Genomic DNA, 24,350 nt, shown 5'->3' with positions numbered 1-24,350 from the left:
GGCACTCACCCCACGTGAGAAAACAAACACCCGCTTCCGCGGCCCACGTGATCCCCGGAGGAAGGTCCAGGAGGCCTTAGGCGCCCCCTGGTGAGCATCTCGTACATCCCCAGCAGTCCTAGGGAGCCTTTCCCTTAGCGGGACACCGGGGCCTTGGCGAGGATCAGGACCCCGGACAGCAAGCGTCCCCAAGACCTGACCCCGCGTCACCCAGGGTCGCCCTGCAGCCCACATCCACGGACAAAGCCCTTCCTTCGGCTCCTCCCTCCACTGCCCCTCTGCCTCCCTCGAAAGTGAGTCAGGACCCGGCTGCTTTTCTTAAAAAAAAAAAAGTCTTTATTCCTGAATAGTTTAGTGGGGGGGGAGGGAATCGGGGGGGGCGGGATCGTGGAGGGGGCGGGACCTCGGCCTCCGTGGCAGGGGTGGGAAGGTGGGGCAGGAGGGCCCTGCCCAATCCCTGGTCCACGCGTGCGGTGGGTGGTAGCTCTGCCTAAGGGCAGAGGCCCTGGATTCCCGGAGAGGCGGAGGGTATGGTCCAAGGTCACAGGCGCTTGAGGCTGTGCTGGCCAGTCTGGGAGATGTCTCTACTGTGTGGGTGGCCGAGGGCCAAGTAAACGCAGGCCCGTGGGGGTGGGGTGGGGGAGTGGGCGGGGGCCAAGGCCCCCCTCCCTGTGAGGCAGCCCCCCTGCCGCAGCCCGCCCTCCCCCACGCCTTCCTTCCCCCCGACAGCCGGGCGTAGGCTAAGCCTTCTTGGGGTGTCGGGCGCCGGAGCCGCTCTAGTCGTTTTCATAAGCCAGGTCCTCATAGAGCAGGGCTCCGCTGAAGAGCGTCAGCGGCTCCTCCGAGTGCGCCAGCTGCCCCCTCACGAGGTCGATGCAGACAGTATCTCCAGCCTGCAGGGGCAGGATCAGGCTGAAGACCCCCAAGGCGCCCGAGCTGGGCTGACTCTCCACCACGGGCTTATTTTCGAGCCCCTCGGGCTCATAGCCGCCTGAATCGATGCGGGCTATGCCCTGGTTAGAGCGGGACAGCACGGCCTCCACCTTTTCATGACGGTGCCCGGTGAGCACGGCGCTCAGCAAATAGCGGCCAGCCTGGGGCGCGGTGAATATGCCTGGTCATAGGGGCAGGGACAGAAGGATGGGGTCAGCAAGGGGAAGGGCAACTAATGGAACAGAAAAACCGATCAAAGCCCCTACGGGGAAAACTATACTTCAGGACTTCGGGGCAAACGTGGGGTCAGTATTTTGCTGGGTTCTCCCTATTCCCAGCCTGCCACAACCATCTGAAATCAACAAACGCCCCTTCCCGACTCAAGCATTCCTTGACTCTCCCCCCATCCTCTCCGTACCTGTCTCTGGGTCATAGTAGCCTCCATCATTGAGTAAGACCTTGTCAAAGGGAATTGTGCCTGGTTCTGTACGAGGTGAACTCAGAGCGGCTGAGAAAGACACTCGAGGTGCGGGAGCTGCTGCTGCTCCTTCCAAACCTGGGAGTGGGGAAGAGGTAAAGTGGGCACCGGGGCTAAGGTACTGATTTCATACCAACATCACTCTCTTCTCCTCTACCAGCTCAATTCTACTCCGTTAAATTGTGATTCAATTTTAGCCCCTCCTTGAATTGTTCCCCCTCGAATGAAAGACTTGCTATAGAAAGAGAAGAAGCTGCTTACAAAAAGAATACATACCCTGTTCACCTGGGAGACCTGTAGGAGAAGGAGATGTACTAATTAGGAGCAGCACTTAAACATAAGTTCATTTATTCAACAAAGAGTAACACAACTACTACTGGCCTAAGCAGAATAACTGGGGAAGAGAGGTAGAGGCTCCAGTTTTTCCTTTCCAGATTGAAAACTCCTAGTCCTCCATCTTTTAACTCTCTTGAAGAATCTTTCCTTCTCCAACAACCTAAGTCATGCTTCCAGACTTCAAAGGTCGGTGAGTTTTTTTTTCCAGTGTGGGTGCTCCTTCTATCAACCCAGGCTGCAACCTCTCTATGACTCATAAATTATCTCTTCCTCTAGCCTTGGGATGCTTTTGTTTTTATCTTTGTCCCTTTTTAATCTTAAACAGTTCTAGGAGCTTAATAAATATCTGCTGACTGAATAACATAGTAGGTGGTACTCAGGAGTAAAGTAACTGACAAATTCAGCAGTATTTGGCCATCATAGTGAAGAGACTCTTTACATCAGCTAGGTTGAGCCTTGAACAACAGGCATGGGAAATCTGCACCAAATCAAATTGTCCTCAGCTTCACAGGGTTTGTCAGAAGCTTTGCTCTACTGGTAGAACCTTCAAGAATTCCAGGTTCTTGCCGCAATACAATGAGGCATCAGGGGAGGTTGTCATTAATACAAAAATAATATGAATTATTTTTATTTATTTAGTTGTCTCAAAGAATATCCAGATTGGATAGATCACAGGTGTAGAGCTGGAAGGACCACAGAGGTCATCCAATCTAATTCTTTCATTTTAAAAGAGGAAAATGACTTAGGGGTATCAGTTGAAGGAAGAAGATTTAGTAGAGGGGACATGATAGCTTTCTTCAGGTATTTGAGGAGTTGTCATTTGGAGCAGGGATTAAACTTGTTCTGTGTAGATTCAGAGGGCAAAATCAGAAACAATGGGTACAAGTTGCAAGGAGGCAAATTTAGGTTGATGTAAGGAAAACTTCCTAATGATGAGAACTGTTCTCCTTTCAGTGGAGGTCTTCAAGCAGAGGTTAGATGACACCTTATTGGGTAAGTTATAGTAGGGATTCCTTTTGTATCTGGGTTGGACCAGATGACTGCTGAGGTCCTTTCCAACTTTCAAAGTTGGTATTCTGTGAAGCTCAGAAAGGTTGAGTGACTTGTTCAATGTCACACCGCTAAGAGTGGCAGAGTGGAGAGAGATGTGAATTCCCAGTCATGATACCCAATCATGACAGCCCTTTCAGTTATACCAAGCCACATCTTACAGGATGCATGAAGCATGAATCCCTTCAACAGCATCCTGACAAATAGGACATTCAACCCAGTTTGAAGACCCCCCAAAAAACCTACTCAATCAACAAGTATTTATTAAGCTCACCCATTAAAATGTGTTTGTATACACACACCTCCTCATGTGTATATGTAAATAGGAGGTACCTAAATGATCCATGCAGAATAGAAAGGACCCTACTGTCTTTTGAGGCTGCCCATTCTACTTTGGGAAAACTCTAGTTGAAAGTTTTCCCTCATATTGAGCCAAAATCTACCTCCCTGTAATTTCTACCCTCTCTTCTTAGTTCTGCTTTCTGGGGCCAAATATTAGGATGCCTAGAAATGGCCTAAGCCACTGAATTCTCTTCTCTGCTACATAATAGTTAGCTAGAAAAATTATAGGTTGGCGGCTATCTAGGTCAAACAAATTTTGAATGTAATGTCACACACCTGGTGGTCCAATAGGTCCTTCTTTGCCATCTTTGCCAGGTGGTCCAGGGGGTCCCACAGGGCCTGGAGGCCCCGGCTTTCCAGCAGGGCCTGGTGGCCCAATCTCCCCTGCTGGCCCTGTAAGAATGAAGCTAGAGTGAAGTGAAACAGTGGGAGAGGTTGCAAAGGGAAGGAGAAGGTAGGAGCTAGAGAGACCAGAGCTGAGAAATGGTCTGGAGGCAGCCAAGGGGGAGACAGGAAAGGCATAGGCTTTGCAGACTGAGGAGTGTATTAGGAAATAGGTGAGAAGTATGTGATGGTTAGGGATGCTCAACCTACATACCACATCTGGTTCGTTCACACAGGCTTAAGATGGCGCATGAGCTGATTTTCAGTTACATATGGACAGGCTTTTCGACTGCTTGCCTACTACTACAATCTGTGTCACTAGATCTGATACAAGAGGTGGTTAGAGGTTATTACCTTCTCCTCCAAGCCCCATCCCCCAACCCCTGCTTGATTCCATTCCATTGAATCACTTCTCAGTCCTTGTCCCTTTAATTATCCTTCTCTTTATATAATCTTCAGTCTTTCATTGTCTGTCAACTCCTCTGCTGCCCACAAACATGTCCGGATTTCCTTCATTCTTAAAAAACATTTGCTATGTTTTCATGGCATCCTCCTATATCTTGTCTCCTTTCCATGGTTAAATTCCAGGGGGGAGGTGCGGGGGGGGGGGGGGGGGGAAATCGAATCTTAATCCTTCCACTTTCTCTCCTTCCATTCACTTCTTGACTCCTTATTTTTTGGCTTTGGTCATCCCTGCCCCCTCCCCCCAATGTGCACTTGAATGAAAGTGCTCTAAGATTACTATTGATTTTTGAATTGCTAATCCCTATAGTCTCAGCTCAGCTGGATTGTAACCTATCTTGACCTCTCTGCAGCATTTGACACTGTTGAACATCTCTCTCTTCTTGGATTCTCTCTCCTTCCTGGTTTTTTTTTTTTTTTTATGTTATTTCTCTCCTGGTTTTCTTGACTGACCACTCCTTTTTAATCTCCTTTGCTGGATCTTAATCCACATCCCTCTCCTTTTGCATGGGGTATACCGGAAGATTCGGTGCTGGACCCTTTTGCTTTCTATCTCTACACTGTTTTGGTAATTGCATCAGGTCCCATGGATTCAATTATCATTTCTATGCACATGACTCCAAAATTTAAGTATATAGTTTTTAATCTCTTTCCTGAACTCCAATCTCAAATCATCAACTGCCTGCTGGACACATTCAACTACAATAGTGTCCTATGGATGTCTCAAACTTAACATGTCCAAAATGAAACTCATTTTATTTCCCCATGAACTCATTACTTTTCCAAACTTTCACATTTCTTTTTTTTGTAAAATTTCCACATTTCTATGAAGGGCATCACCATCCTTCCAGTGACCCCATTTTTTCAGTCTGAAAACCATATTTGTTTACACTTTCCCTTATCTGCCATATCTAATCAGTTGCCAAGTCTTGCTAATTCTACCACCACCATCTCTCTCACATCTGTTCCTTTTTTCCATTCACACAGCCATTACCATGGTTCTGATCCATCACCTCTCTCTTGGACTATTGTAGCATCACCCTAATTAATCTCCAAAATGATCACTTTCTTCTTCAATCCACCTTCCACTAAGCTGTCAAACTGATATTCTTAAAGACCTGTCATTCCCTTGTTCAAGAAGTTGTAGTGACTCCTTATTGCCTCTCTTAGCTTTGGCATTTAAAGCCCATCACAGGCTCTGGCTCCTTACGTTTTTCTAGGCTTCTTTCACCTTGCACACACCCCAAGGATCAGCCAAAGTGGCCACCTTGCTATTCATTGTAGATGGTGTTTCTCTCTTGCCTGCAAAGACACAGGCTGTCCACATACTTATGCAGTTCCTCCTCACCTCCATGTCTTGGGAACCCTCCCTTCAAGTCAGCTCAGGTGCCCCCTTCCTCTACATGAGATCTCTTCTATATGAGACCTTTCCTGATTCCCTCAGAATTACTTTGTATATTTTTTGCATTTGCTTATTTGTGTCCATATCATTTCCTCCCACTAGAATGTAAATTCCTTGAGGAAAGGGATTTTTTTGTTTAAGAGGCACAATAAATGTTGGTCACATTGAAGTGAATGCCTGAAGGGTAGAGGCTGGGACTCTGGAACAGCACTTCTAAAAGAAGGGTAGCCAGTTCTAGGGGGTTGGGGAGGATAGGAGGTACAGATGAGAGATGAGGTGGATACAAGGGACCCCAGGGAAAAGGATCCCCTCCCCAAAATAGTCACATCCTTCCCCCTCCATCCCTCTCTCCAAGGGTTCTTACCAGAAAGGTCACTTTGGCTGAGCTCATGTAGCTGTTCTTCCAAAAGAAGGAGAGAGCTGTTGAGAACTCCCAGCCTTCGGCCAAGGCCAGCTTGACCACCCAGCAGTTTCTCCAGCAGGGCAGCTTGGTTTTGGTTAGTGTTGTTGGTTTCCCTTAAGCCAGCCCAAAGGCCAGCCACATGATTCGAAAGCCCCTCTCGAAGCCCCCGCAATCCTCCAGCCACTGTGTCTAGTCGCTCACATATGCCTTCAATTCGGGTCAGTCGTCCCTCAAGGTTTGGGCACTGTCCAACTTGAGTTTGCCCTTCTTCGAGAATGCGCAGTCGTTCTTCACTCTCTGTCGCGTGCTCTGTGGCCTCCTGTTGTAGTCGATTGATCTCAGAGATGATCCTATCCTTGGTAACCCCCAGGTCAGCCAGGTCTGCCCCCTGGCCCTCCACTGCCGTCTGTAACTCCCTCAATGAGTCATTGAGGGAACTGAAGGTGAGGATGACCTCTGAGAGTTCCCCTTGCATTGCCCGAAGGGCTGCACCTGAACTGCCCCCGAAAACACTGAACCCATCCAGTGGGCCCCTTCCAGGTCCCCCCACTCCTGCACTGCTACCAGGATCTCCTGGGGGCAACAAAGGGCAGGAACAGTGCTCTACTCCTTCTCTTAACTGGTTTAACTCCTCCTGAAGTTCACTGCAGCCCAGGCAATCCCCTCCTCTAGCCTGTATCCTCTCTTCCAACTGGGTCAGCCTCCCAGTTGTTTGGTTCAACTGAAGTAGTAAGTCCCCAGGCCCTTCACCTTGCATACCCAGCTGATCCCTCATCCGTCCCATTTCCCCTTCCAGTCCATCCAGAGCTACCTGTAAAGCCTCTCCAGCCACCCCCATCTTGTGTAAGCTGGAACCCACCAGCCTCAGTTGACCCTCATTGTCCAGGATCCTCCGTTCCAAGTCACTGAGGATAGCACTGATTTGTGAATCTTGGGTCCCTGGGTAAACAGTGCAGAGCTGCCCACAAGCCTGTACGGCCCCTTCCACCCGCTCCTCTAGCACGTGGAGCCGGGAGTCTAGTTCCTGGCTCAAGTTGGCCAGTCTTCTTTCTAGCCTATTGAGCTGCCCCTTGGCTCCCTGAAGCCAGTGGCCCAGGCCTACTGGGACAGTGTGGCCACCTTCCACCTTCTCAGATGGGCCCAGGGTAGAATTGAACTGATCTTCCAGCCATGAGAGGCGAGTGGCCAGACTGGTATAGCCAGGGGGATGGCCTCCCTGCCCAGCTGCACCCTCGAGCTCTCCCCCTCTCCGACCGCTCAGCACATGCACAGAGCCAGCTACCACGTCCAGCCGACGTTCCACATCCCCCAGCCTCTGGCCTAGCTCAGGAGCACAGCAGCTCAAAGAAGGCACCCAGCCCCCTGACAGCCGCTGGTGCAGCTCCTCCCTTGCTTCCCTCTGCTGTTGCTCAACAGAACCAAGGAGTTTCTCCAGCTCATGGAGGCGTTCCTGGTCCTCCTGGTATTGCCTTCGGAAGTCATTCAGTCCATCCATGCAGCTGGAGCAGGATCCCCGCAGCCTCTGCTCCATTTCCTGAAGCAGCTTCTCTGCTGGAGATTGGTTGGCCAGGTCAGGGCCCAGAGTGCCACCTCCGTGGTGGAACAGACCCAGTTCCCTATCATGGGTGGAGATGCGATTATCCAATACCTGCAGCTGGTGCTGGATCTCATTGAGGGTCTCCTGCACCCCAGGCTGGGCAGCTGCATCCGCGGGTGGGCGTCTTCCATTAAATGCCTTCTCCACAGCCTGTTGGATGTCCTCAGCCAGGCGCCCACTCAGTCCCTGCAGGGTACTCTGGAGCCCTTGCAGCTCCTTTGACATGCTTTGTACTTTTTCCTCTAGTTGCTTTAACTTCTCAGAGTCCCCAGGACCTAGAAAAGGGGTTAGAGTGGGGATTGTAACCAAACAGGCTGGAGAAAGAAAATCAATAATTCTGTTCTTGTCCCAACTTTTTTTCCAGGTGAATATAGACACCTCATCGAGGCAGCTAGTTGGCTCAGTGGATAGCTCTGCCTAACTGGGCTTAAGACTCAGGAAGACCTGAGTGCATTCATATCAAGTCTCAGACACTAGCCTCTTTTTGTCTAATCCACTGGAGAAGGAAATGGCAAACCACTCTAGTATCTTTGCCAAGAAAACCCCATATAGGGTCATCAAGAGTCAAGCATGACTGAATATCTTTTTCCCCCCATCTTCCAGAAATAGAAAAATAAAGGCATGCATTTCATGGAAGGTTTCCTGATTTGTTTTTGTTAGGTAGGATGTACATCAGAAAGTTGGTACTCAATAATAATTAGTATTAAGAGGAAAGGAGATAAAGCTCAGCCTGAGAAGAGCATCATGTATATGGAGAGATGCTCAAAGCACAGAATGAAGGTCTCCAAAGGCCACATTGTATCTTGTTGTCTTATGTGCATGCAAAGACTTGGAGTCTCTGCAGACCAACTCACTAGAGTTGGGAAGTTAGCATGTCTTTCTGTGGACTCTTTGTAGCAGAGACATTCTCGTCATAAGGGTGATCTGTGTCACCCACAAAGAATAATTATCCCCACGTATCCAGTGTATGCTCTTTCAGATCACCCCTCACCCACTAAAGGGGAATTGCTTTACTTCCCTGATTAGCTTGAGCACACACTCGAGGCGCATGTGCGCACACACACACACACACACACATACACATACACGACAGCTTTTTGCTTCTGGGATTATGGACTGGGGTAGAGACAGTCTTTGAGGAAGACTATTGCCTATCAGGTTCATTTTACCCCTATTTCAACAAAATTTTTTTTTCTATTTTCAGGTATAATGGCCCTGCCTCCGGTTACCGGGCCCCACATTATTCAGACAGGCCTACTCCATCTTCTTTTCCCTTCTCATTCCTCATACCTACCTTCTCCTCCAAGTCCACTCAGGTAACTGCCAGCACTGGAACCAGAGAGATTGGGACGGGCTAGATGAGGCCGAGGGTGGGGAGTGGCAGTGTCCAGGGCTGGAGTAGGCCCCTCACTACAGTCCTCACCCCCAAAACCCTGGCAGCACCGCCATTCCATGTCCGTCACTGTTTTATAGGCTACTCTGTACCGAGGGCGGAGAAAGCTGCGATACCTAAGGGAGAGATAAGTTGGAATAGAAGGAAACGGTGGACATATCATAGACTTTCCTGTACCATTAGTCATCTTTTTCTGTGAGTATGTTTGGCTTTCTGAGGAGAGTTGATTCAGCTTCATACAGCTTTTGTATGTAGGAGCACTTAGCACAGAATTTTGTTCAGTAAACATGTACTATTGATGGCTGCTTTTCTTTTTTTTTTCTTAAGCCACCAGGCTTATGAGGAAATGTGGCATAGTCTCCAGGTGATTCCCAGATCCCTGCAAGAGAGCCTATCCTGGGCCTGTGAACTTTACCCACCCTTCACTGGATTTTCCTCCTGTGCCCTGGTTCAGTTCCAGATCTGGTCTCACAGAATAGAAAGCAGCACAAGGGGGCAGCAAGATGTCCCTGAGTGGGTTCTCAGATCAGTCTCTCTAGCCTATATTTCCAGCTCACCACTGATTCTAAATGCCTCTGACCTCCACTTCCAGGCTCAGTCCCATATCGCTTCTTTGGCCTTGAGTCAAATTCCCTGGTTTCGCCATCTTGGTCTGGTCTCCCACCCCCAGTCTCCATTTTCTGGCCCAGGCAACTCACGTGATAGTTCGGGGACACTGGGGCTGGCCCCAGCCACAAGCCTGGTAGTCAGGTTTGACAAAGGTCTCCACCCCGTCTTCCAGTACACAGCTCACTGTCCGAGTGACCACGTAGGCACACCAGTTCCTGCAGGCATACCCATCAGGGCCTCAGCACTGGAGCAAGGACTCCAGGAGGAAGGCAGAGGGATGGAGCTGCACAGAGGCAGGACCTTGTCCATTGGCCTCTCTCCCTGTGCCTTCTTGATCAGTAATGGGTCATGGAAGAACTTTTTAGAATGGGGAAGCACAGAGTAGGAAAAGTTAGTGCCTTCTGACATCCAGAAAGCACTTCTATTATAGATGGGAGCACCGAGGAGGCAGGGTTGTATAGATGTATCTATCCATATGTGTTGCCATGAGTCTGGGAATCTGTGTGTTTGCATATAAATGCTCATTGGCATAGAATTATAAATGGAACCATTTAATTTTAGAACTTTGAATGTTTATCACCTCATAAGAACTATGAATGCCAGAGTTTATATCTGTATGTTTCTCTATGTGAGTTTGTTTATGTGAGTGAGATCTGTCCTGCCGGATATTGCCCTAGGCCCTTCAGGGGAAAAGGGTAAGGGCTTTTCCCTTTTTCTGCTGGTCACAGGCCAGGACTGATAAGGATAATGGGGGCATTCACTAGTAGTTATTCAACACTCCCTCCCCACTCCCCCCTCCACCTCCAACACACACACACACACACACACACACACACACACACACACAGAGCCTTTCCAGTTTTTAGTGGTCCCACATTCCTGACCCCCCATCTATATAGGGCCTCTGATCTGTGACAGAATCAAGTCAGGGTCAGAAGAGCAAGGAGAATAGGGTCAGTAACAGATTAAGGAGAGGGTAGGTAACTGAGTCACTGAAAAAGAACAAAAGGGTAGAAATGAATGCAGGGGCTGGTCTTTCTGGTCCTGGCCTCCCTGCCCTACTACGTGCAGTCAGTAGTCTTTCAGAGTATATATAGCCTCTGTTGCCCAGGGCCTGTGAGTGAGCTAGGGGAACCAGAGGCTAGAGAGTGAGGATGTCCCAGCAAAGTAGGGCCTCTGGAAGCAGCCAAGCCTGGTGTGGTCCCAGGTCAGAGAGCCCTTGGTAGGGAGCTAGGGAGCTATAGTCTCTGGGTTACCTTTAACCAATTCAGTCAGGTTTATTCAAATGTGAAATTTTTAAATATATTTTTTCCAATTATATGTAAAAACAATTTTTAACATTCATTTTTTAAGTTCCAAATTCTCTTCCTCCATTCCCCTCCATTCTCGAGAAGGAAGTAATTTAATATAGATTATACATGTGCAGTCATGCAAAACATCAGGTTTATTTTTAAACCCCAAACTTTATAAACCTGACAGGCAAGACTGGGTGAAGGTCAGTGAATGCATGGGATGGTCTCGATATGTAGTTTTTGTCCCACCCCTTATCCCACCCCAGTCTCAGTTTCATTCCTCTGGGGAAAAGTTGGTAGGGATGGCAGAAAAGTTGGGAGAAAAGTACTTTTGGAGTAGATGGGACTGGGGGTCAGTGGGGCCTCTTACCTGTGGCGACTAGCTGGGCGGTGGACACTCTGAGCCTGTGGCCCCCCAGGACTGAGGGACCGGGCCCCCGTGTAGAGACTGTAGCCCCGGGATGGGTAGCTCGCAGCCCAGGCTGCCCCAGCCAGCAAGCAGCAGAGGCAACAGCTCCAGAGTGAGGTAGGGGCCATGCTGGGGGAGGCTCCACTCTGTGCCCGGCCTCAGCTGCACATCCCAGCCCAGCTGGCTGCTTCTGCCTCAGTCCCAGGGGGATACTGACGATCCTCAGGAAAGAGCTACCTCCACCCAGAAGGATAGAGAACCCCTGTCCCCCCTTCCCCACCCCAGCTTCCTGCCTGCCAGAGGTTTTTTCAGAGCCTCACGCCCCCTCCTTATCCTTCCCCTATCCTGATCCTTCCCCCCTCCTCTTTCTGTTCCTCCCTCTCTTCTTTCCGCTCTCCTCTCCTCTCCTCTTCAGAAGAGCGTCTGTTCTTTTTGCACCTAGTCCACCAGTTCTTCTTTACCTATTTGGGTCTGTCTCCTCAAGCCCCTCTCCCTGGCCCCCTCACAGCCCTCTCCTTGATCCCCACTCTTCTGGATTTCCTTGCTACCTTCTTTGCCCCATTCCTCTCTCACTGGTTCCTCTGGGATGATGAGGCTGTGCCCCTGTGGCGGCTCTGAGTGAGGGTGGCTGTGTGGGGCGGGCCCTGGACTCCTGCCTCTCTCCCTCCCCTCCCCCCAGTCTGGCTGGAGGTCCAGCCTACCACCCCCCCACCCCCTTTCCAGCAGCTCCACATCTGCTTCTTGTTAACGCCGGGAAGGAGAAAAAAAAAGGGGGGTGAAACAGAAATGTGGAGTTGCCTCCGGGCAGGGGGCCAGCCGCTCAGACAGGGCCATATGGAGTCAGGGCCAGAGCTGGGGCGGGAGAAACCTGGGGCCAGTCACTCATATAGGGAGTCAGAGCAGCAGTGGCAGCAGCAGGAGCAAGAGCTATTCTGGGGATTGACTCTGGGATCAGGGGGTGATGGGGGCTGGGGGAGGGATACCTGGAAGAGGTGGGCGAGGGTCTAGAGAACTTGTGTCATAGCCAGGACATAAAGGAGAAAGAGAGAATCTGGAGAGAAGAAAGAGGCTAGCTAGCCCCTATGAGTCACTTAAGTCACTTATTTGTCACTTAAGACTCTCTTAGCCTCAGTTCAATCCAATGCAATTTATTTAAGTGCCTACTATGTGCAAGGCACTCTGCTAGGTGCTAGGGATAGAAAAACAAAATAAAAAATAGTTGTTATCCTCACAGAGTTCGTGTTCTAATCTGAAAACACATAAACACACATACTGTATGTATACATGTATATGTGTGCATATAATTTGTATACATATGTGTGCGAGCACAAACACACATATTTCAGGAAGAGGGGGAAAAACTAATAAGGGTGTCAGGAAAGACTTTTTCAAAGGAAGTGCCATATGACCTGAGTTCTGAAAGAAGCAAGAGTCCTAGTAAATGTTTAATCACCAACTCTCAAAAAAATTTACCACACATTTTTACACATAATCCGCATTATTCACATTTCTCTATTACTATTTCAAGTCTAGACTAGTCCCTTTTTCTGCTAGTCACAGGCCAGGATTGATAAGGATAATGGGGGCATTCACTAGTAGTTATTCAACAATAAATAATAAATAATTTATTTATAAAAAATAAATCAAAACAATAAATCATGCCCTGAGTTGTAGCAATTTCAGAGGTGTAAAGCTCACACTGAAAATTTAACAATTGCCTCTCAAAATTGGTTTGAGTTAGTTCTAACATATCCCTGGGAAGTGAGGGGGGCAAACATTTAGAGATCAGGGATGGTTGGAACAGGGAATAAGGCCAATTTCCCAACAGAAAGAGGTTAGAGGCTGGACTAAATAAATGATCTCCAAGGTCCCTTTCAATTGTTAAGATTGTATGTTTCTAGGACATGCCTCTCTCAAGGCAGAGAAGGTGGTTTGGGGTGGAAAGATGATTGAGTTTGGATCAAGTATGAGATGATGGTGAGCATCCATATACAATTATCCAACAGGAAGTTGGAGGTGTGGAAATGAACCTTGAGAGACAAGGTGGATGAAGTGGGAGATTTTGTTGGAAGTAGACAATGCCAAATGTCTCAGAATATCTTGGAATACCTTCATAGTAGGTTGTGGAACACCCTTATAGTTGGATTTTGAATATCCTCACAGTAGGTTATAGGATACCCTATGGACTGGATTGTGGAATATCATCAGCATAGATTTGTTGGAAACTCTCATGGAAGGTCAAGGACATCCTTACAATAGGATGAGGGACAGACCTCCTCATAAGAGGTAGAGAAGATGAATAATGAATTTCAAGTAGCAGGACATTGGGAGCAGTTGGTGGTAGATGTAAGCATTGATGGAGAGAATATACAAATCAGATGATGGGATTAATGGGGTTGGGAGGTTGGAAGAAGCACCGACTTGCCTTACCTGAAACCCTTTGAGAGTCATGGAGGATGAGGAAGACAGAAGGTGGGGTTGAAAGGTCATAGTGGCAGTTGGTCAGATGGGGGAAGGGAAAGGTTCCAGTGGCAATTGACTGAGGAGGAGTCCCTGAGCTATGTGAAAGGTGGGGTGTAGACAGAGTTGTACCAGGTCTCTTCCTTTTGTGTGTATATGCTTGGAGTCTGAACAGTGAAGGACCCATATCAGAGTGCAAAGAGCCACTAGAGTACGGTAATGCCATGATCACATTCTCAGTGAAAGAATGACATTTTTCAAGTAAATTAAATTATTTGGTGTCACTAAAAGTGTCTTTTCTCTTATGTCTTCTTATTCAGAAGCAAATTTTAAAAAAGATTTTTCTCAAATATTAATATAAGTGTAACATTTACCAAAAAATCAAGAAACTTACATATGGAATAAATATGTCATCAAGTCCTCAGCCAAATTTAACCACTTAAATCTTGATCAAATAGAAAACCAATTCAAATGAAATTATTACAGCATACCATTTAACAAAATAAGTTATTAATAGAAATGCACCAGCCAAAAATCTCCTTCTGATTTTGTGTATGTATGTGTATTTTGGTTTTGCTGATATATAAACATTTGTAAAAGTGGAAATGAGGCAGCTAGGTGACAAAGTGGATAGAGGTCAGGGCCTAGAGTCAGGAAGACTCATCTTTCTGAGGTTCTATCCTGCTAAAGACACTAGCTGTGTGACCTTGGGCAAGTCACTTAACCCTGTTTGCCTCAGTTTCCTCATCTGCAAAATGAGCTGGAGAAGGAAAAAAAAAATCCTAATATCTTTGTCAAGAACTCCAAATGGGGTCACAGAGTTGGACAAACTGAACAACACCAAAAGTGGAAAAGGGTGCCTTGGGAACTAAACAATTCCCTCTTGTTGAAGGTCTTCAAGCAGCAGTTGGATGATCACTTGTTGTATATGTTATGATGGGGATTAGACTAAATGGCTGCTGAAGTTCCAGCTATAAAATTCTGAGGTACATGCAGGGTGTCCCATAAGTCTTAGTGCAGTTCTAAGCTTTAATAACTTCAGAAGTATAAATGCTAAAAACTTACCAAAACACTTGGATTTGAAAGGCTAATCATACAAATTTTTAAAATATTGATATTTTTTATTAAAATTCAACATAATCACCATCTTTGCTATACCTTAATCTAGTTGGTTTCTGAACTTTGCAAAACCTTCATCATTGATCAGTGACTGAAAGGATTCCTGGGCTTAAAATAATCCAAGGAGTAGAGTTTGGATGCCTAGAAACAGTCTTAATATGACCCCACAAGAAAAACTCTAATTGAGATAGATCAAGTGATCCAGGTGGCCCTGTGTCAAATCCATTGGTCTGAGAAAGTATTATCTAGAAACCATTGTACATATAATGCATAATAATCAGGTGCCCATCTTGTTAAAATTAAAACTTTATTATTTAAAAGACACAAAACTAAATAGGTTCAAAGGAAATTTAAACAATTAAGCTTTTAAATGATTTTTTAAAACTTTTATTTATTTATTTTTAGTTTTCAGCATTCATTTCCACAAGATTTTGAGTTAAAAATTTTCTCCCCATCTTTCCCCTACTCCTACCCCAAAATAGTGAGCCTACTGGATACCCCTTCCCCCAATCTGCTCTCTCTTATATTCTCTCCCATACCCCCTCTAACTTTCTAGTAGGGCAAGATGGATTTCTATACCCCAGTGCCTGTATATCTTATTTCCCAGTTGCATGTAAAAAACAAATTTTTAAATTAACATTTGTTTAAATTTTGATTTGCAGACTCTTTCCCTTCTTTCCTCCTCACCTACCCCCACTGGGAAGATAAGCAGTTCAATATAGGTTGTACATGTGTAGTTAGGCAAAACATTTCCATAGTAAATATATTGTGAAAGACTAACTATATTTTCTTCCATCCTATTCTGTCCCCCACTTGCCTCTTGCCCTAGGGGCAGGGGCTGAGCTGCTCTTCCATCACCCAGTTCCAACAGAGTTCCCCACTGACCTTTTACTTTCTCTTTAGCATTTATGGGTTAAGAAGTCTGGAAATTGCCACAGCTGCTGGTGATTCACTCTCCTGAAGTCTTCTCTGGACAGTATGTGCAACAGTCAGGGCCTTCATGGCTCACATGGTGGGACTGAGCTGGGCTCCCAGCATGCTGTGATGGACCCTTCCTGTAGGTCTACCGGGCTGACTTCAGCGGGAGATTTGTTTCTCTCTGTCATTTTGTGGGTTCTGTAGCTCTAAAATTTTGTTTAGAGTCATATTTTACAGGTATTGGAGGTGGTTGGTGCAGGAGCTCATGGACATTCCTGCTTTTACTCTACCATCTTGGCTCCACCCTGATCAAGTGATTAAAAAAAAAAAGTATACAGAATTTCTATTTATGAAGTTATCAAAGCTTAAAACTACACTAAGACTTTTGGAACACCAGGTGGGGAGGTTGGAGTTAGGATACTTACTCTTTTGACTCTCCTGTCTTCACTTTGCATGTGGTAGGGTTATATTGTCAGTGGGTAATCTGGGCCATACTAACTGGTACCTACGGATTTCGCAGACAGTAGAAAATAGACAAAGGAGAATTTTATGATGAACTGTTCTTTTTTCAAGATGCCCATGGTAATAGGGAAGAAAGATATACAGTTTGAATGAGGCTTACTGGGGCCATGCCAGCCAGAGGTGGCAATCTAGTTTGGGTAGGATTTCATAGTAAGAATCTTTGTGCAGTGGAGACCATATTCTTTCTTCCCATTCCTTCTAACTGTCCTCTTTCCCCATGTGCAGCAGGAAGTACAAGTGTCAGGGGAAATAATAATGACAATAATAATTATATACTCCACTGAAGTACTAGCTTTTTAATACTTATTTGTGATCTCTTCCCTTCAGCAATCCAGATCACCCCCTACTTCCACCCCATCCCAAGCCCCTATGGCCCTTGTTCTTGTCTCCCTGTAATTTATCAAAGGGGGGTCTACCCAACATGCTTTCTCTTGACATTTTTTATTAATTAATTAATTAACTTTTAGTTTTCAACATTCATTTCCATAATTTTTTGAGTTTAAAATTTTCTCTCCCTCCTCTCCTCTTCCCTCCCCAAGATGGCATGTAATCTGATATAGGCTCTACATATACTTTCATATTAAACATATTTTTCACATTAGTCATGTTGTAAAGAAGAATTAGGACTAATAGAAGGAACCACGAGGAAAAAAAAAACAAAAACAATAACAAAAAAGAGAACAGATGGTATGCTTTAGTTTGCATTCAGACTCCATGGTTCTTTCTCTGGATGTGGACAGCATTTTCCATGATGAGTCTTTTGGAGTTGTCTTAGATCCTTGCACTGCAGAGAAGAGCCAAGTTTGTGACAATTAATTATCACACAATGAGGCTGTTACTGTGTACAAGGTTCTCTTGATTCTGCTCACTTCACTTGGTGTCACTTCATATAAGTCTTTCCAGGTTTCTCTGAAGTCCACCTGCTCCTCATTTCTTGTAGCACAGTAGTATTCCATTACATTCATATACCACAACTTGTTCAGCCATTCCCCCATTGATGAACATCCCCTCAATTTCCAGTTCTTGGCCACCACAAAAAGAGCTGCTGTAAATATTTTTGTACATGTACATTTTTATGATCTCTTTGGGATATAGTCCTAGAAATGGTATTTCTGGGCCAAAGGGTATGCACATTTTTATAGCCCTTTGGATCTAGTTCCAAATTGCTCTCCAGAATGGTTGGATCATTTCACAACTCTACCAACAATGCATTAGTGTCCCAATTTTCCCATATCTTCTCTAATATTTATCATTCTCCTGTTTTGTCATATTAGCCAATCTGATAGGTGTGAGGTGGTACCTCAGAGTTGTTTTAATTTGCATTTCTCTAATCAATAGTTATTTAGAGCATTTTTTAAATATGACTATAGATAGCTTTAATTTCTTCCTCTGAAAACTGGCTATTCATATCCTTTGACCATTTATTGATTGAGGAATGACTTGTATTCTTATAAATTTTACTCAGTTCTCTACATATTTTAGAAATGAGGCCTTTATCAGAGACCCTGACTGTAAAAATTGTTTCCCAGTTTTCTGCTTCCCTTCTAATCTTGGTTGCATTGGCTTTGTGTGACAACTTTTCACTTTAATGTAGTCAAAATTATCCATTTTGCATTTCATAATGTTCCCTATCACTTGTTTGGTCATAAATTCTTCCCTTCTCCATAGATCTGACAGGTAAACTATTCCTTGCTCTCCTAGTTTGCTTATAATATCAGCCTTTAGGGGGTGGCTAGGTGGCACAGTGAATAGAGCACCTGCCCTGGAGTCAGGAGGACCTGAGTTCAAATCTACCCTCAGACACTTAACACTTACTTTACTAGCTGTGTGACCTTGGGAAAGTCACTTAACCCCAATTGCCCTGCCTTCCACCCTCCAAAAAGCAAAAAAAAACAAAACAAAATATCAGCCTTTATATCTAAATCATGTACCCCTTTTGACTTTATCTTGGTATAGGGTATAAGATGTTGGTCTATGCCTAGTTTCTGCCCTACTATTTTCTAGTTTTCCCAGAATTCTTTGTTAAATAGTGAGTTCTTATTCCAGAAGTTGGAGTCTTTGGATTTATCAAACAGTTGAGTTACTATAGTCATTGACTATTTTGTCTTGTAATGTATTCCACTGATCCACCACTCTATTTCTTCTTTTTTTGTCTTTATTAATTTGTTTGCTTTTAGTTTACAAGATTCATTACCACAATTCCTTGAGTTTCAAATTTTCTCTCCCTCCCCTGTCCCCCTCCTCCCCCACGTGGTGGCATACAATCAAGTACAGTATCTGCAAATACTTTCACATTAGGCATTAGTCAGGTAATAAAGAAGGATTGTATCAGATGGAATGAAGAATGGGAAAGAGGAGACAAAACCAAACAAGGAAAAAAAAAGCAGGTAGTTTGCTTCAATCTGCATTTAAACTCAGTTCTTTCTCTGGATGTAAAAACATCTCTCTCCACCATGAGTCTTTTGGGATTGACTTATGACTCTGGATTGCTGAGAAGGGTTGTCACACATATGTTGTGTCTGTAATTGTGTACAAATTCCTCCTGGCTCCACTCTTCTCGTATAAGCCTCTCTAGGTAAATATAAAGTCCATCTGCTCCTTGTTTCTTATAGCACAGTAGTATTCCATAACATGCATATACCACAACTTGTTCAGCCATTCCCCAATTGATGGGCACCCCCTTAATTTCCAATTTTTTGCTACCACAAAAAGAGCTGCTATAAATATTTTTGTACATATGGGTCTTTTTTTCCACTTCTATGATCTCTTTGAGATACAACCCTAGAAGTGGTATTGCTGGGTCAAAGGGTATGGAATTATTTATAGCCCTTTGGGCATAATTCCAGATTGCTTTCCAGAATGGTTGGATCAGTTCACAACTCCACCAGCAATGCATTAGTGTTCCAATTTGTCTATATCCTCTCCAGCATTTGTCATTTTCCTGTTTTGTCATCTTAGTCAATCGGACCCACCACTCTGTTTCTTAGCCAGTACCAAGTAGATTTGATGATTGCTGCTTTATAATACAACTTAAGATCTGGTATGGCTAGGTCACCTTCCCTTGCATTTTTTTTTCATTAATTCCTTTGATATTCTGGACCTTTTGTTCTTCCAGGTAAATTTTATTATTTTTTCTAGCTCTATAAAATAATTTTTGGTAGTTTGATTGGCATGGCACTGATTAAGTAAATTAATTTAAGTAGAATTGTCAGCCTACCCATAAGCAACTGATATTTTTTCCATTTATTCAGATCTGACTTTATTTGTGTGAAAAGTGTTTTGTAATTGTGTTCATGTAGTTCCTGGGTTTGTTTTGGCAGGTTTTCTCTTGACATCTTGAGGAAACTAGGAAGAACATGGACTGTGTCCATCACTTATCATATGACCCGCCCATCTTTTTTGTTCACATGTTTCTTTGATAACATCTATTATGCTACTTTAGGGGAATTCTTTGTAAAGTGTCAAAGCCTACTTATGCCTTTTGGGCAATCCTAAGTGATTTGTCCAAGGTCACATAGCTAGTTAAGTGTCAAGTGTTTCAGGTCAGATTTGAGCTCAGGTCCTCCTGACTCTGGGACTGATGCACCACCTAGGTGCCCCAAGCTTTGCTATCCTTTTTTTTTTTTTAAAGCAATTGGGGTGGTGTGGTGCTAAGTATCTGAGCCCAGATTTGATCCCCCAGGTCATCCCAACACTGGGGTCTGTGCTCTTACTCACTGAGCCACCTGGCTGAACCCTAAGCAATTGGAGTTAAGTAACTTGCTCAAGGTTACATGGCCAGGTGTTTCTGGGTGTGTGCTGTGTCTGAGCCCAGATTCGATCCCCCAGGTCATCCTGACACTGGGGCCAGTGCTCTTACTCGCTGTGCTACCTGGCCAAAGCTTTGCTATTCTTATGGCTGCCTTCTAATTCCAACAAGTTTGATAAATGAAAGAGGTAACAAACTGTAAATATTTTGTTAAACACCATTTAAGACCATAACATCTTGTTGTGGTGCAGTTGGGTATAAAGACAGGCCTAGAATCAGGAAGATATGAATTCAAATCTGGATTCAGACATTTTCTAGCTGAGTGACCTTCAGATTGTTTTAGTTCCCCTATCTGGTAAAATCCATCTAAAATAGCACTTATCTTCCAGGGTTGTTAGGAGGATCAAAAGTGATAATTGTGGTGTGCTTAGCAAAGTGCTAGATGCATAGTAAGCACTATATGAATGTCAGCTATTAGTCTATCACTTTGTTTGTAGGAAAATCAATTGGTCAAGGGTCTGCAGATCAATCCCTTCTCTCAATTAAGTAAGTACCTGTATCTGTTTTTACTGATGAGGAAGCTAAGGCCCAGCTTGGTTAGATAAGTGGCACCCCCTTCCCCTCTGCCCCTGGCATTCAAATGGAGAAAATGCTGGATTTGTAGTCACAAGACAGGCATGAATTCTAGCTCTGCTACTTATTACCTGTGTGACCTTGAATAAAGAATATCTTTGTACTTTTTCACCTGTAAAATCTAGACATTGAACTAACCATACTTGGCCCCTTCCAAATCTGAGCACAAGTGCTCAGTCTCCTTCCCTAATATCTCCCAATATGGCTTAAGTCAGGGTTTCCCCCTCAGAGAACTAAACAGGGAATGAAAAGACTTGAGTTAGAATTCTGGCTTTTCTGTTTGCTATAGTCCTGTGACCTTGGGCAAGTCTCTGGCCCTCCTGTTTCCTCCAGTATAAAATGAGGGGGTGAAACTGAAGAGGTTACTCATAGAAGGTTAGGGTTGCTTTGGACACCCCAAAATACCAATATGCTGGGTCCTGCCGAATGAATTTGACTCAAGTCTTCTTTCAGCCAAAGAACGGGTAAAGTTTATTAAAAGTTCGTTTGCATTAGACACAGAGTAAGTCTGTGCTAGGTCATTCTATGGCACTCTCACTATTCTATGGCGCTCTCACTCATGGAGGCAAGATGGGGTCTTATATATAGAAGGTTGTGGGAAGAATCTATGGGTAGTCTAGAGGAGGAGTTTGGGGAGGGTCTTCAGGAGCAGTTAATGAGGTATAGACAATGGTGGGCTAAGCCAGTTCAAGGGTGTATTGATATTTTGATAGGCTCAAGAGTGGGAAATCTAGTAAGGCTTAAGGCCTCATGCAAATGCCTCATTAAATAGGACAATTTAATCAGAGTCCAGGTGGGGTTCCCAGAGTCTGTACCTCTAGGACTCAAGGAGAGCTCGAGGGGGCTCCCAGAGCCCATACCTCATTAAAACAACATCATTTTGAACCAGATGTTGTCTTTGTTGTTATACTACTGGTCCCAGAGCTGAGGACCAAGATCCTCTAGCCTCCTTTTGTTGAATTGTGGGGTTTCTGCTTTCACCATCCCTAGACAAGTCCACAGACCTTGGTAATGTTAAGTAAAATTTTTTTTGGCATTTTCGTTTGAAACTTTCCTATAGCTATCTCCTGCAACATTTCCCCTTTACTGGGGCTTGTGTCTTTATCTTTCCTCAGTGTTATGGTGAGCCTTATACATAGTCATAGGTTTCTGAGAAATATCATACAGGTATACAGTAGTTCATAACTGTAGGCCCTCCCAGGGTACAGATTTCCAACTCCATCCACTATTTCTCATCCCAGCTCCTCTAGTTCTCAGCTGTGTACCCTTCTGCCTTGGATGCCATATCTGATTTCAGTTTCCCGAGAGGCTAGGTCAAACAGTCTGGATGAAGGGGTGGGGAACCTGCAGCCTTGAGGCCACATGTGGCCTTCTAGGTCCTCAAGTGAAACCCCCTTGACTGATTCCAAACGTCACAGAACAAATCCCATAATTTGTTCTGTAAAATTCGGACTCAGTCAAAAGGCCAAACCAAAAGATCTAGAAGGCCATATGTGGCCTGAAGACTGCAGGTTCCCCACCCCTGATCCAGACAAATCCTATACAGAGGACCATTCTCCCTTTGGTTATTTGCAGGGCATAGAAAGCACTAGAGGGCATAATAGGGTGGCAAATCTAACTTGGAGATTGTAGGGTTCTTCCCTTCACTCTACCTTTTCCCTTCTTTCAGACCTTTGTGGGGTGGGAAGACAAGATTATTTTCTTCAAGTATTGTCATTTGAAAGAGGGATTAGATTTAATTTGTTTAGCCCTAGAGAGAAGAATTTGGAGCAAAGAAAGGGTGAAAGTTGCAAGAGAAACAATCTAGGCACTTTCTAGAGCTATCCAAAACTGGTAGAGTTGGTGGGACCCCTCTCATTGAAAGTCTTCAGGTGAAATTTGGATAACCACTTGTAGGGTGTCTTGGAGAGGGAATTCTTCTGAAGGTTTGGGTTGGACTTGATGGTTGCTGGGGTTCCTTCAAGCTGGGAAATTCTGTGATTTTATGGGACTGATTTCCCCAAAAGAGAAACTTAAGACACTGAAATGGATGAAAATGTACCTGGGAAAATGCTTCAACGCCTCTGGAGGTCAGTGTGTTCCACTTTAGCCTTGGGAATCTGAAGCAATCCCAAGAAGTTTGGTTTTGCCTTGGCTTGATTCTCTATATTTGGGAAGCCTTAGTTTCCATCCAGGATCAGCCTAGGGGTTTGAATCCACAAAGTAGGTAAAGGGAATCAGCTCCCTGAGAAGCTTTCTCACTGGGCCCTCAAACTGCTCCAGAGGATCTGAACTAGGAATGAGAAGAGGTCGGAAGACTTTCTGTTTCTATGACTGGGCTTTCCCAGGAGGAAAATTTAACTGGAAAGGAATCTTTTTTTTCTCTGAGGGATGGGTCAAAGTGGCATATGCCTAAGGCACTCAGTGTGGGGCTTGTGGTAGTGGGGGGGGGGTGGGAGAGAGGAAAAGAAAAGAGATTCTAAATACTGAAATGTCTGAAAAGAATTAGGTGGGGATCCAAGCTTTAGGAAACGATGCTACTGAAGAAGGTTGATGACTGGGCCCAAGGAGTCGTTCGGGGAAAGACAAGAACAGACTCACTTGTTGGAAAGAGCTGAGAGAATCCCCAGGTGTGCCAGTGCAGCTGGAGATAGAAGCCACCAGTCCGTCCCCCCCATGCCTACCCCCTGCCCCACCCCGGTTGTTCCAACCTCAGGGCAGCTCCTGTAGTTTTTTTTTTTGCTCCCCTGGGCCCTGCTCCTCCCCCTCTCCCTTCCCCCTTCTCCCCCTCCCCACCACAAAGCAACTGGCTTCCATTACCCCTGACAGCTCTAGAGCAGCAGCCCAGCCCCCTCTCACCCCCCTCCCCTGACGGACTCCCTGCTGTTCCCTTTTAAGGATAGAAAGAGAGAAGAGAGAGAGGTGGGGGGGGAGCCCCCCCCCGGGGGAGGGGGAAGCCGAGTGGCCAGCGCTAAAAGTATTTCAAGAACCCCTTCTCTATCTTAGGACCTCTTTAGCCTCAGAGACGCCCAGGACAGGGCTCCTTTCCTCTGGGTCCGGGGCTCATCCTCTCCCTGCCCCTCCTCTTACCAGGAACCCAGACTCTTCTTTCGAGGCTCGGCCCTCCCCCCACCCACATCCGGGGGGTAATTTCCCACTTGACCAAAAAGCCAAGATTTGCGGTTTGGATTCCGGGAGGGTGGCCCGCCCGCCCCCAAACTATCGATGGGAGGGGGGATTTCCTGATCCTGAACCTTCTGAACCTTTCCCCAGCCAGGGCTGGCGCTGGGCAAATCTCGAACACTACCCCCCTCCCCCACCCGCTTTTTTTCTTCTCTTTTTTTAGGATCAGAGGACAAAAGGCTGGGAAGCACTCCTTGGGCGGCGGGAGGGAAGACCCTTTTCCCCATTGAAATTTCAGCCTCATCTCCCGGCTCTGGCCCCGAGTACCCTGACGCTCACTCTCCGGCCCCAGGGAGAAACGGTCTCGAACCCAGGACCTAGAAGAGTGCAGCAGCGGCGTAGGGCGGCTTGGCAAAGCTAGAGAGGAAACACCTGGCGGGAAGCGGGCGGGGGCAGCGACCCAGGGGGCCGCGAGAGGAAACGAGGGGGGGGGAGTGGTTCTGGGTGGGGAGGGCGTAGGGGTCAGGCTAAGCCGCTTCCCCGAGCCCGGGGCGCATTCTGTGGCCAACCCCAATACTGGCTCCTTGGTGTCGGGAAGACTCTTCCTCAGCCTGCCCAGCTTCGTGACCTTTGCCGCTCCCGCCACAGTCAGCTGTGGCCAGCTGTTCTCAGCTAGCCAAGTGGTCTCGGGCCTGAAGGCGGGAAGCAGGCGTGTGTGTGTGTGTGTGTGTGTGTGTGTGTGTGTGTGTGTGTGTGTG

At 45.9% G+C, this 24,350-nt stretch overlaps 1 protein-coding gene and 1 long non-coding RNA gene across 2 annotated transcripts; one reads left to right on the top strand and one right to left on the bottom strand.

Annotated features, from left to right (window-relative positions):
* The first annotated feature begins 71 nt into the window (after nt 1–71).
* Nucleotides 72–9,457, top strand: LOC138149130 (uncharacterized). Its single transcript, XR_011165245.1, has 3 exons — nt 72–293; nt 8,592–8,703; nt 8,861–9,457. It is a non-coding gene; the product is annotated as an uncharacterized lncRNA (long non-coding RNA).
* EMILIN1 (elastin microfibril interfacer 1) lies at nt 314–11,766 on the bottom strand. Its single transcript, XM_069072047.1, has 8 exons — nt 11,052–11,766; nt 9,479–9,604; nt 8,682–8,896; nt 5,752–7,662; nt 3,416–3,532; nt 1,688–1,705; nt 1,352–1,489; nt 314–1,114 (listed from the first exon to the last, which is right to left on the bottom strand). The coding sequence occupies exons 1-8, from the start codon at nt 11,216–11,218 to the stop codon at nt 777–779; spliced, it is 3,030 nt and encodes a 1,009-aa protein (XP_068928148.1). The 5' UTR covers nt 11,219–11,766; the 3' UTR covers nt 314–776.
* Between the last annotated feature and the right edge of the window lie 12,584 nt (nt 11,767–24,350).

The sequence above is a fragment of the Petaurus breviceps genome, unplaced genomic scaffold (genome assembly GCF_028583685.1).
Source record: "Petaurus breviceps papuanus isolate PSGF00001 unplaced genomic scaffold, PetGlider_PUasm1.0 90845, whole genome shotgun sequence".
Classification (NCBI taxonomy): domain Eukaryota; kingdom Metazoa; phylum Chordata; class Mammalia; order Diprotodontia; family Petauridae; genus Petaurus; species Petaurus breviceps.
This window is presented reverse-complemented; position numbering and strand designations above follow the sequence as displayed.

What these genes read in the sequence shown, in the direction of transcription:
- EMILIN1 (XM_069072047.1), bottom strand. Translation starts at nt 11,218, where the DNA reads ATGGCCCCTACCTCACTCTGGAGCTGTTGCCTCTGCTGCTTGCTGGCT. An exon ending in CAGTGTCCCCGAACTATCAC is followed by an intron (nt 8,897 to 9,478) that starts GTGAGTTGCCTG and finishes TCTCTCCCTTAG; the next exon opens with GTATCGCAGCTTTCTCCGCC. An exon ending in CAGCCAAAGTGACCTTTCTG is followed by an intron (nt 3,533 to 5,751) that starts GTAAGAACCCTT and finishes TCATTCTTACAG; the next exon opens with GGCCAGCAGGGGAGATTGGG.